At 41.1% G+C, this 13160-nt stretch overlaps 1 protein-coding gene across 7 annotated transcripts in view; it reads right to left on the bottom strand.

Annotated features, from left to right (window-relative positions):
• Window positions 1-13160, bottom strand: part of Nebl (nebulette) — a 351846-nt gene that overhangs the window by 19885 nt on the left and 318801 nt on the right. For 4 of the 7 annotated variants that reach the window (XM_087896336.1, XM_087896337.1, XM_087896339.1 and 1 more), the window contains 5 exons: window positions 11797-11889; window positions 10588-10692; window positions 9487-9658; window positions 6388-6480; window positions 5200-5349 (listed from right to left, as the gene is read on the bottom strand). In XM_087896336.1, the coding sequence (XP_087752462.1) occupies window positions 5200-5349; window positions 6388-6480; window positions 9487-9658; window positions 10588-10692; window positions 11797-11889 (613 nt within the window). The remainder of the gene's footprint in view (window positions 1-5199; window positions 5350-6387; window positions 6481-9486; window positions 9659-10587; window positions 10693-11796; window positions 11890-13160) is intronic. The other 3 variants (XM_087896342.1, XM_087896340.1, XM_087896343.1) reach the window with 3 other exon arrangements.

The following is a 13160-nucleotide window of genomic DNA, read 5'->3' as shown; positions in this document are numbered from 1 at the left end:
AGTGTGCTCCCCTGTTATCCATGTCAGTGTTTCTGTCTCCAAATTCCTTTATCTATCTCCTACTTGGTCAGTTCTAATCAGAGGCAATGCCTTCCAGAACACCATGTGTCTGGTTCACCATCCAGAATATGGTGAGTTCATTGAGGACATTAACTGTATCTTTTCTTTGTGTGTTTCAGTAGCTCACCCACCTGAATGGTACTAGATAAATGGCAATAGGCAGACAGTTACTGTACACCAAATCCTGAGGGCGACTCTCTGCTTAATTGATGCAGTGCTTTATTTTCACCTGGGGACAAGTGGGTCAGAATTTCAGTAAACACTGAAACTTCTCTTTAAAAAAATCGACTCTTTTTTAAGCACGTAAATGGTACTGTACATACAGTTTGGCCAGGCTGGGTTAAGCTCCATGAACCTCAGACATTTCCTTTGAGTCAGGGAAGTCGGAAAGGACTGGGGGAAAGTTCACAGGTTGGAAAGCTGAAAAGTCTGTTTTGGAAAGTGCACCTGTTTTTCATTCACCAGCACACCCCTCGCCCTTTGATGCTTGCAGAAGAAACAGAAACACGGAAAATACCTGAAGCCAAACTGAGCACACGCTCATACCGGGGGCAGTGGAGAATAACTGTGATTGTAACACATTAAAAACTCTCGCAACAACAGAAGACAGCAAACGAAGGAAAGCCTGCGAGACACAAAGCAGCACCAGGAGACAGATACACCGTGTAGACAAACACAGGATCAAAGGAGACCATGAGGCACGTGTCCACCAGACGACATGTGTGTCAGCAAAGGACAACACTGGAAGGCAGTGGAGATGATTTCAGCTATTCAAGAATCAAAATAAAATTGGATGAAGTTTAAATAAAATCCTCTGTTGTTGAATCAAAATAGCACAACAGAGATATTCAAGGAAACCCCTTTAGTAACTTAATCCATCGAAGAACAGCTTGGCAAGCAAAGCGAGTTCAGATAATCACAGAGAATGGAAATATTCAGCAATCAAAGCAAGATGGGCAACTGGCATGAGAGATGAGCCAGCGCAACAAGAAAAATAGAAAATTCAGAGAATTCTTTTGGGTTAACAATGAAACCCAAAACGCTGCACTGTTCTTTAAGGAAACAAGACAACCATCTAACTCTTTGTCCTAACAATCAGCATCTCCCCCTTCTCCTAGGAGGGACCCCAATAACTGCCCCTCACAGCTGCCTAGCCACCTAGCTTGTAAAGCTGAACAGATGGCTTTGGAACATAAACACATTGTCATAGAGACAAGGAAAAGAGTTCACTGAAATTTATGGCACTTCGCTAAAGAAGCATGAAATATCTCAGAACACTCTTGTGCCTACACTCTTGTCTGCCGTGAACAGGAAATCAGAGCCAGGGTCAGGACCCAAGGCTCAGAGTCCTGATATACAACATGGTTTTGCCACATATGTCCCCTCTACAGCAGGAGATGACTGAATATATAAACGGACTGTTTTCTAGGATATAGCACATTGTAATCATGTAAAGATCCTACAAGCTCAAGTTTAAAAGAATCAAAAAAATCTGGACAAAAAAAAAGAGCATTTGTAATACATAAGAACATTTTCCATTTTCTTTATCCTCTAGCAAGTGTTAGAAAATGCATTTCAAATTCTGGGGACAGAGTTTAAACAAAGGCACATGATTGACTGTTGCTGCTAAAGACACTAATTATTTCCACCAAACAGTTGTCATCACCATCAAATCCTGTCTTTCAATCAGCTCCTCCTCACCAGAGCCCAGCACAGCATGCATTTCAAAGGTGATCCTACATTTCAAAGCCTCCAAGAGGTCATGAATCCTATCTCTTCCCTTCCTCTGCAGGAAAAGGGAGGGGGGATCCCTCTGGGAGTGTTTCTACTTCAAGCTGTTTTCAGCCTTACTTCAATGTCATTGAAACATCAAGACATTGAAACAAAAGTGTGAAAGTTCCCTTCCAAGACTTCTACAAGAGAGTTTATTTCACAAAGATATTCTGTGTGTGCATGAGAATTTATAGAGGTTAAAGATCAATGCAAGGTGTCTTCTTCGGTCACTTTCTACTTTATGTATTGACTGGCTAGACCGATTGCCTAGAGAGCCCAGAGGATCCTCCAGGCTCTGCTTCCTACCACTAAGATTACAGGTATACATCATCATACCTAGATTTTGACATGTGTGATCTGAGTTCGGATCCTCATGGTTCATGCTTATGCAGCAGAAACTTTACCCACTGAGAAATCTCCCCAGCCCTGTGGCCATTATTTTCTGGGTTCTTTTAGGTTATGGAACCTTTAGGATGTAGAACTCCCTGGAGAAAATGGGTCACTGGAGGAAACAGCTTTTGAGGGTTATGACTTAACCCTGCTTGTGGTCCAAGCTCTCTGTTTCCTGGTTAATTAAGATGTGAGGAGTCCTCGCCACAAGCTTCTGCCACCATGAATACCATTATGCTTTTCCTGCCATGGTGGGCTGTATAACCTCCTCCACCCTGAGCCATAATAAAACCTACCTCCCTTATATCACTTCTGCCAGCCATTGGCTCAGGTGAGCGAGGAAATGCAAGCAGCACCAGGAAAGGCTCGGCATGGCAGACATGATAAGACTTTCTAATTGTAGAGAATGAATAAAGGACAAAAGGGCAGAATTATGCCAAAGAGGTTGGCTCTATGACTTGAGAAGTTGCAGCTGTCACTTAACATAAACAAGCAAGTAAATGGGCAGTGTGCACATGTGTACGTATGTATGTATGGTATATGTGCATGTGTGTATGCATGTCCTCAAGTGTTTGGATGAATGTGTGTATGCAAGGACAAAGTTAACAACTATAGTCTTCCTCAATTACTCTTCACTTGAACCCAGAACTTACCAATATAGTCTAGCTAGTCAGCCTGTTACAAAGATTCCCTGTCTCTGCCTTCTCAGGCTGAAATCATGAATGGGCCACCATAACCACTGGGGATTAGTGTGGTTTCTGGGGAACCAAACTGTACTCATCATACTTTGCCTGGCAAGTGGTTCGTCCACAGAACTCTCTCCAGACCATCAAAGAATACTTTTAAACTTCTTCCTAAATGAGCAAGATGGCACCTGCCTATAAGCTCAGTGAACAGGAGGATGAGGCAGAAAGATTGCAAGCATTTTCAGCGCTATTCTTCAAAATCTAATAGAAGCAAAGGAATATTTGTGGACACTGTTTCTCAACAGAGACATCATCTTATTCAGCTCAACTTCAAATAGGAGTTGATTCTCTTTTTTAAATAGTTTGAGGAAAAACACAACAGTGATTTGAAAAGGCAAGAGGAGATTATACACAGCTAACAGCAGTGGGTTTTACAGTCTTGGGAGAGAAAAAGTAGTGACCCATGCTAACCCGGGCATCTCTACTGCAGATGGAAGCTGAGGAGTAAGCAGTTCCGAATTTTCTGTGTCTACGTGGAGTCATCCAGGGCTATACGTAGACTTGGAAGAGGGCTTCGGAATACTGCGCCGGTGCACTCTGAATTTGAATGAGCGGATGTCACGGCCTCACAGTACTCTGCTCAGTCAGAACCACTTTTCTTCCTTGAGGAGTCTCCTCTAACATCAAGGCCAAACAGAACTTCCTGTCAACTACCCTTTAGGCCCTGTCCCGTTTGCACATATTACTGACTCTGCTTAGAGTTATGCAGTAGCATTTTTGTGCCTGTTTAATATCAGGGTCCCCCACCAGAGGTTATGCCCCCTCTGCAGTAGATCCCTGTCTCTTTAGCTCACTATGGAATGCAGTACAGATCCAAGTTCGTGGCTGGTGCAGATGCATGTTTGATGAGTTGTTGTGCACACATAAGAGTCACCACTGAAGCAAACACTCTGGGTGATGTTAAATGTCACTGACCACACTACTTCTTACATTTGCCTCTTGTGTTGATCTCATCAAGCATCAGTGGTAGTGTGTGCATCCGTAACTTTGAAAAGCACTGAAGGAAGAGTCTGGATCTCCCACCCAAAAAGAAGAAAAACCATTGAAGTAGTTACAGAAGTCTTCATGAATAAGCTAGACCCTGAAGAAAGCAAGCAACCGGCCTTTTGTCTACAATAAACAAAACTCGTTCGTAATTGTTTCTTTGGAGCTGCATAAAAAATGGCTGAGGATAATCTTACAGGCGCTGCAATCCAAGCACTCGAAAGCTTGAGATAGGAGGACCACAAAATTGAGGCCTGTCTGAGTTTATGGACAGCAAGATTCTGTCTTGGAAAAGGGATGAATAAAAGGAAGTCGTCCATCTCCATCAAATCCTCTAGCAATCTCAAGCCAGGGTGTGTTTACAGTTCAAGTAAAAGAGTATGACTGATTTTATGTTCGTAATGTGGTATTGTGGTGAACACAGACAATGACTTGATAACAAGAGCTGTCCTCAGAAATGACGTTTACTTCCCCCAGGTATTCAGCTACTTAACTTCAAACTCCTCCCTAGCAACTTCAGCAGTCAGATCGTTGACAAGACAACTCAGTATTTGAGCTGTCTCCTTGCCTTCCCAATGCACTGAGTCTTGTTATTAACAACAGCTTTATCAGCTACAGCCACCATGTAACATCCTAATGGAATTCACTGAACGTTCTACAAGCAATCCATTAGCTTTGATACAGAAAAGAAAAACCACATGAAAAGAAGTAGAATTTACAATAAAGGGATGATTATTACTACCAACAATATTTTTTACTAAAAAAAGAAATCTTACATCCCAAGTATTACATGCCATTTCTTTTTGTATATATATACAAATATATATATATACTGTAAATATATAAATATATATCAGTATTAAAACACACATCATTTTATAGCAATCTCTTAGCCACTCAAGTGTTACTGTAAGATTGATTTTCTCCCCCTAATGGAAGCCATACAGAAACTACACAGAGCTCTGGTATCTACTAAGACTGTGCATATCCATGACACACACACCAGTCATGCACCCCGTAGCAAATCTCCCAGGACCCATTGTTGTTATGGATCATTGTATGGACAACAGTGAAGCAAGCCAAACTACAAATTAGTAGTTTTTAAGTAAAAAATTCTTATCTTTCCGAACTTCGAATTAAAATTCCAAGTACACCCGAGCTGTTTGTGCAAAGGTGAAAGTATGTGCAAGACACTCTGGTGCACACGGGAGAGGTGAGTTAGTTCTAAATGGCTGCGGTTGGATACCTCCTTCGTCAGACGGCCTGGTTATTTCACTGCAGCAGGAAAAGCTAGGGTAGAGCTCGGAGATCTCCGACTTGTCATCTCCCAGACCTGTACCAAAAGTGCTGCTGGACTGGGAACGAGACAGGTGTCTCCGGTACTGACTCGCCTTTTCTACATCAGAGGGAGAATATTCGACACATGAGTGCGTGACTTAGACAACAAACAAAGCTTCACAGGGAAGCAAACCAGTTCCTGATTAAATGATAACCCCAAAGCTCTGCTATTCTAAGATTCTGGCGACCCACTCCAGACTTAGCATGGACCGCACCACATACATACGGGACCTAAAAGACATTTCTTCTCGTTTAGTCTGTAGGGTTTGTTTGTTTGTTTGTTTTTTAAGAGACATAAGGGATAGGAGAAAGGCAATCACTAAGAAAACACTAGAAAAGTAAAAAAAAAATGTATTTGAAAGTGAACATCTGCTTTAAATATTTGCTTTCAAGTAGCCCTGAGTACACGGTATTTGTATCTTATTTCTTTTGAGACTGTGAAATTAAATGGTAATTTTCAAACCATATTTGCTTAACATGGCTTAAAAGTCTACATGTTTGGTCATGCTGTAACTATACCAAATCATTCATTTTTTCCCCTTTTAGTGATAGACTATCATCCAAGCTCACAATCAAATAAGCCTCCATGGGGGGAAAGGCATGTATAGAAATTCAGAGAGAAAAGCAAAACTCCTGAAAGTTTAATTGGAAAGCTTGCATGACGCTGTAGAGAAACCTTCCTATCGCTGTATGTATAAGTTTTCAATCTTGACTCTAAAATACTATAATACTGTACTTCATAAAACAAATCTCCCTTCTGTCTCAAAAGCTCTTTGCAATCCAAATAGCCAGATCCCAGTCCCACAAAGCCTATAGAATCATATTTACCAATAAAAGGCAAATGTAAGTATGCTCTAGACACTGTTTTAAATGAATCTAGGACAAACTAATATAGGATTTATTTCCAAGTTCCTTTTATAAGTTTTGTTTTCATAAATAACTAATGTTATTCTAAAGTGACATAATACATTTCCTGCATTTTCTGAATTCTCAGCTTTCAATTTCCACGGCATGTTTGCCACAGTGAAAGTCTATAATGCATCATCATTAGCTTTCCAACAAAACCTAGGGAAACAGAGAGGAACTCAAACAATACCAGAGAGCATATGGAGACTTCTAGACTGAATATTGTCCTCCAGGGGGTCAATGTCGAAGATGGAACCAGGATCTGTGCGCCATACTTTGAGGTCTTTCACCAAAAGGAAGAAACCAAGAGATGAAGAGGGAGCTTTGAAAAGTCAGCAAGAGAAACAGTCAAGCAAAGGCAAATGTTAAAAGTGTCCCCGTGCACTTCAGAGCCAGAGAAATGGGGATTGGTCCTCACTTTCATCAAATGTGAGCAGCCAGGATTTTTCACTGCCCAGCATGAGAGTCTCCATGAAGCACCTATGGCTCAGCCCAAGGTACGTTCACACATGGCTGACACGTTCAGTTCTATAGCATCCCCAAACCCCAGCACTCCTGTGCTTCACCCAAGGACAGACAGCATCTGCTCAAGCTCCTGCCTGAGGACACCTGAGTAGTCATGGGAAATGACAGAAATGCTTTTGTTTAAAAGTGTCCTCTCCCTGTAACAGGAAAGAATGCTGCAAATGTAGACAAGCGTCAGGTTCAGTTTTCATTCCAAGACTGGTGGGGTCTATGGGAACAAATAAAGCCATAGAGGACACATTTATCCCAATTCCATAGAAAGAATTCCAACAAGGAACCATGAGGGATGGGACATGAAGGAGTGTGCAAACGTGCTTTCTGCCCTCAGTGAATCATAGCTCAGTCACTTCTGTGTTTAGTTACCACACTGTCACCATAGTTTATATCTGAGGTGTCCCCACAAAGGTCCTTGTATTGAAGACACCTTCACTAGCCTGCGACATTTTTCAAAGTTGTAGAAACTTCAAGAGGTGATTCCTGGTGACAGGAAGTTAGGTAACTGGGGAGTTCCTTTTAAGACAATCTTGGGACAAGCCCAACAAGCTTTCCATTGTTCTCAAGTGGCCATCTTTCTCTGTCGCACCCTCTGACTGCCCTGCACTGCCCTGCGACAAGACCCAAAGCCAGAGAGCCAAAAGACAATGGGCTCCAACCTCGTGCTGTCAGACAAATGAGCACAATCCTCTTTAAGTTGATTCCTCAAACTTTCTGTCACAATGACAGACATTTGACTAACAAACACAGCAGCCAATGCGCCCTTCTTTTATTATAGCTATAGGCAAAACTCAAGTTTAATAATTTCTGAATGTATTTGTTGTTACAATGCTTGGACCTAAGAGGACTGTGCAGTGATACAAAACTGGGAAATAAATACCCAATTTTGAAAGAAATGAAGGGAGCTTAAGATAGCATAATTAGAGAACTAAAGGCAAAGACTTTCTTCTCAATGATATATTGTGGAGTATATGCCAAGCACTATTCTCTGTAATGACCTAACTCGTATCTACTACTATAGGCACTGCTGTTGTTATCATTGCACAGATAAGGAACCTGAGACTAAGAAGGATTCAGTAGCCCTGCCAAGTTCATCCTACTAGTAAACAACAGCAGCAGAGCTCCACAACAAAAACAGGAGCAGCGTCAACTGCCTTGGTCTGCACTCATCAGCAAATCTGTGAACTTATATTTTCATGCATGATGCAGACCCTGGCTCACTGGGACATTTAGTGTTAGTTAAATGTATTGTGTTTTATGATCATATAAGCAAGTCTTCATGGACACTGATTTTTCCCCACAAGAATAAAGAAACTGACTCCTAGATTGCCCATTAAATAAATAATTTTAGTTATAAATCTATATTTTAAAAAATAGTGATAAGTGCTATTGAAAATACTATAAATACTGAGAGCCCTGTCTAGACAGTTTCATCACTTTTAGCAATGATTTCACCATCATTCCTAGTCCCTCGTCTTTGTAGGACCCCAGGGTGAGATGAATCACACCACTCTGTCTTATGAGTTATTAGCACAAATCAATGAAACTCTACTTCTGCATCACTTTTACTGAAAACATCACAGTTCATCCATCCATCTTACTATGACCCAGTAAGTAATCAACCTGGAGAAATGAGTGAAGCTATCAATAGCCTACAAATGGGCCTGGGGTGTTTCTTTGGAAAATACTCTACTTCCCGTTGGTAAGGATTCAAGTCACTCGGGAATCTGATGTTAGTCTCTCGCTTTAGACTAATGTTACACTGTGAAATGTGTGCTTCCCCACCCAACCCACCTCTCCACACCCTTTCACCGCTCTGACTCTCCAGCAGAAGCCCTTCCCTTGGAGAAGAAGGTAATCTAACAGTGAGGTTACTGAGAGCTATATACCGTGGTCGCCAAAACCTCTCTGAGTGGGATGGCAACTTGTACCGTCAACTTGACAGAATCTAAAGCCTCCGTGGAGACACATCTCTGGATACACCTGGGAGGGATTATCTTGACTGAGGTGACTAAGGTGGGGAGACCCATCCTAAACGCAGGTGTGCCATTCTATGAGTTGCAGCCCTGGAGAGGATGAAAGGGAGAGAGTGAGCTGAGCACAAGTGTTCAGCCCTCGCTGCTTCCTAGGCACGGATGCAGTGGGACGGACTGCCTCCAGCTGCTCCTGGATCTATGCTGAGGCTTGATGCCTTTCCTTTCCAGCCTGATTCTACACCAGCTTGATTCCTGCTGATAGCTCAAGCCACATTCCCTAGGATGTCCCTGGACTGAATATAAGAAAAAGACAACGAAGAAAGGGTTCCTCTCTAAACACCCAGGCTTTTAGGTGGCCCCCAAATATCCTAGCTCAGAAACTCAGCTCAAAAATACAAGTGATTTGTGTGACAGAATACCATCAGATTCTGTTTAACGACAAAAGAGCCTAAATGGGAAATAACACTTCTGTCTCCCATGGGCACGATGTCTACGGTGTAACACTTTCACCCAGCAAGCACACAAGCTCCAGGAAGCAGAATGTTCAACCGTTATCATCACGGCTCTCAGGGATGCTGCTGCTTAACAAGGCGATATTATACAGACCTCTCGGAAATAGAAAGTACCGGCAATACTGAAATCCCTGGAGCCCTTTCAGCATGATGCCGGGGCATTCTACCTGTAGTCTAGATGGAATTTACCCAAACCTGTGAGGTCAGATGGATGTGGAAGCTAGTTCTAGAGTGGGTACAGTCGTTTGCCCATGCATACCCGCGAGAAGACCACACGCTTACCCACAATGATCCCAGGTCTCCGATCCATCTCCACGACATGAGGCTGGACTCCTTTATAGGCAGCATCGCTCACAACCTGGGTGTTCTTCCTCGCCCGCTCCATCACTGGGTCATCCACGATGGGAGTGAAGCCTCTCCCCTTCGTCTTCTCAAAATCTTCATGATATTTGACCTGAACAAGGAAAAAAAGTATTATTAATTCAAACTGAAATTCCTCATTGTCTCACAAAATTTTTATAAAATGATAGACCTCATAACCAGTGCATCTGGGTTATTACACACAATAAATATAATAGGGTATAATATGCTTTGCACAAATACCCCAAAACAATGCCAGAAACCAAGCACCGATAATTTTACATTTTTAAACACTATAAATAGCATCTCCTTTAAATGATATGAAAACTTATATATCAGTAAGCTATAAAAGACAATTACTTAAAAACACCAGTTATTGCATAAAACACACAGTTTGACTATGAATTGCTTTCCTATCTTTCACCTGTAATATGCAATAGTGATTAGTCATTGGAGCATAATTCTTCAAGACGACAGTGCTATTAAAATTAGAGTAAGAGAGTTTTATATATATATATTGTGTAAAATTTCACATATACTTATAAAAATGTGTATATTATAAAACATACATTCTTTTCATGTTCTGAAATTCAAAGAGGGCAATAATTGTTAACACTAGGTTAAGCTAAACACTTTAAGTGGGTAAACTTTATGGTAAAAAATTGATACAAAACTGCTTTTGAAACGCACTCAAAAGTATTCTTTATAATATGCAAACATGCCAAAATAAGTCTTAAAGTTAAGTAAGAAACAAAGTCTAGATAAACGTCATTTACACATGTATTTATAATTATCAAGTTAGAAATAAAAACACGCCAAAAATCATCGAGGGGAAATTATTTTATTAGAGTAAATATTTTCATTACATTTCAGTGTAGTTATAACACCCTGCCCCAAGAGCTCATTCCCATGCCCATGTGTTGTTAGTTGTCCAGATTAATAGTGAACTATGCCATCCAAACACGGGTCTTGCCATTCCTTAGTATGTTTTAGTTATGGAGACAATGATCTGTTGCATCCTACCATAGAAGCATGGTTTTGTGCTTCTTTAACATGTCTCAAAGCAGGTGTATCTAAGATCAGACATGGTCTGCCTTTCATTTGCTTGTGGTCCTGCGTGTATTTCACCTGCAAAGGAAACCGCAGACATTCATATAACTGGATAACTATAATCTAAAATCTGCGTAACATTTTAAAGCTTTTCAAATGGGTGAGTCGTGTGCAACCTACTCAAAATCATTTCCCAGGAAGTTTTTCTTTTGATAGATTCCATTTTGTTCCAGAATAGTCATCTAAAATTACACTCTTGCTGATTTCCTCTTAAAATATTGTATAAAGGACTTAAGTCTGTCAACAGCAAACAAACATGTGTGCCCAACAGTCAGGAAATAACCACAGTGAACCTGCTCAGCACGTGTAAACGGGGCAGATAAACCGTGGAACTGAGCCCAGTTGTATTTTCCATTGCTAAGCAATGTTCTACTCTAAAAGAGGGAAGCACATGAGATGTCTTCCGATTTCTTGTCCTTTTTCCCTCTCTAGAGAATGAGAAACACAAGGAACAGTTCTATGTTTTCTTCTGTGCAGTTAGAGCTTAAAGACAATTGATGTTGAATACACCCAGTCTCTCTGGGCAGGAATGCTAGGAGAGAGCTGTCAACTATGAATCCCATATGCTGAGCCCCAGGCACGGAAATCTGGCAGGTCTGCTAGGCTCAGGGTTCAGAACTGTGGGCATTTCCGGGATTCCTGCCGTGGAGCCCTGGAGCCCTGCAATTCACTAAGGCGATGCATACTCACCGTGAACAGTTTTCCTGATTTAGTTTTAGTGATATTGACTGCACTAAACCTTTTATCTTCTGAATTCTTATTTTGAATTACTCATTTTTACATGTTTTTGTAGAAAGCATTTAATAACTCATGTTCAGTGAAGTATATTAGTAAAATGACAATTTTTTCATTTATATATTAAAGACTTGGTCAGTTGCGAAGCTATTGAATAAAATAACATGATTGGTAGCTTAAATAAACTATAGATGCAGCTATCAGTCATATCTATGAATATTAATGAGGGATTGTATGATAATGTCAATGTATATAGTGAGAGCTTCATCTGCAAATCCCAAAATGTGTTTATTGGAAATAGATTTTATTCATAAGACAATAAGCAACACAAGTAAATTGTAAAGGATACATCCTTTGCAAAGTCCACAATGAATTAAAACCACTTGCCGAACTAATATTTTCTTGATTCTTCTTCACTCTTTCCATTTCAGGAGTTATGCTTAAAGCCGTGGCCCTTCCCAGTTGACCTTTATAATAAACCTACCATTTCAGAGAAGGAAAACAGAAGATTGTGAATCAGTTCAACAAAAAAGGGAATCATGTCATATTTAATTTTAAAGGACTAGCCAAGGACTGGAACTCATTAAGACAAAGGAGAAACGGAGGAGAGGGAGGGGGAGGGGACTTGAAATGCTTTCATCTTCAAGCATCTGTTTCATTTGGGCATAGCAGCGGACCTCTGCCCAATCAGTGTGGCTAGGCTCACATATATCACTAGTGAGCCTTGAGTGAGCCTTTAATCCCAGATGGGTATGAGAAGAAACGCTTTGTGAACGTGACGAGTCTTGTTTGAGTAGAACGAAATCACATAGCTGTGTTTTCTCAGAAATTAACTGCAGCAGAGTCTTGAAAGGATGCATTTCACAGGTGACCATGGCAAGTCATATAAAGACATCATGCTTGCCTCTATTTCATTCCTCCTTTTCACTAACCACCTCCCTTCTTCAGAATAATAGTCATATCAAGTATGACTGGGAAGAAATGAACATTTACTCTTCCAAAAGATAGCTCTTAGGAAAAGAATCAGATGATAACCTGCCTTTGACTCATAAACTGGTCAAATGGCTTGACGAGTTTGAGGCATAAAAGACTTCTTTGAAGACTAATAGATTTCTAAATTTCCTCTTCCAAGGATCCCACTTTGTACGTTAATGAGATCCTAAAAGGATGCTCTCAGTGAACTGTGGGTGGGTTATATAAACAGAATGATCTAGTGTAGTACACAAGTTTAAGTGAAAATGCTGCTTTGGGCCAAGTACCTATCCACTGGTCCATTTCACAGGCTATAGCCAGTCAACCACACATACTTCACCATTTTCCCCCAGAAACATAGCGATAATCATCATGGGTGAGAGAAAGGGCCAGGAGGGACCTGACAAACAAGAACTCAGGCAGGGAGGAACTCTGCAGTCAGAGCACGCTAGACTACAGGACCAAGATGCCAGAAACTACCCCAGTCTTTGTAGCAACCACAGCATCCACCAGCATGAAGTAAGAGGAGAAGGATATGCCCCAAACCACAGGACAGTCATCCTAATACAGCACTGCACACGACAGCCCCTACCACCTGACACTGTCCCCTGAAGAAGCTGCTGTCAGCTGAGACTAGCAACTCTCTAATACAGTGGTCCTCAGCCTTCCTAAAGCAGCAACCCTCGGATACAGCTTCTCATGCTATGGAAACCCCAAAACCTAAAATTATTTCCTTGCTACTTCATAACTATAATTTTGCTATTGTTATGAACCATAAT

This window comes from Myodes glareolus, chromosome 14, assembly GCF_982192425.1.
Source record: "Myodes glareolus chromosome 14, mMyoGla1.1, whole genome shotgun sequence".
Lineage (NCBI taxonomy): Eukaryota > Metazoa > Chordata > Mammalia > Rodentia > Cricetidae > Myodes > Myodes glareolus.
This window is presented reverse-complemented; position numbering and strand designations above follow the sequence as displayed.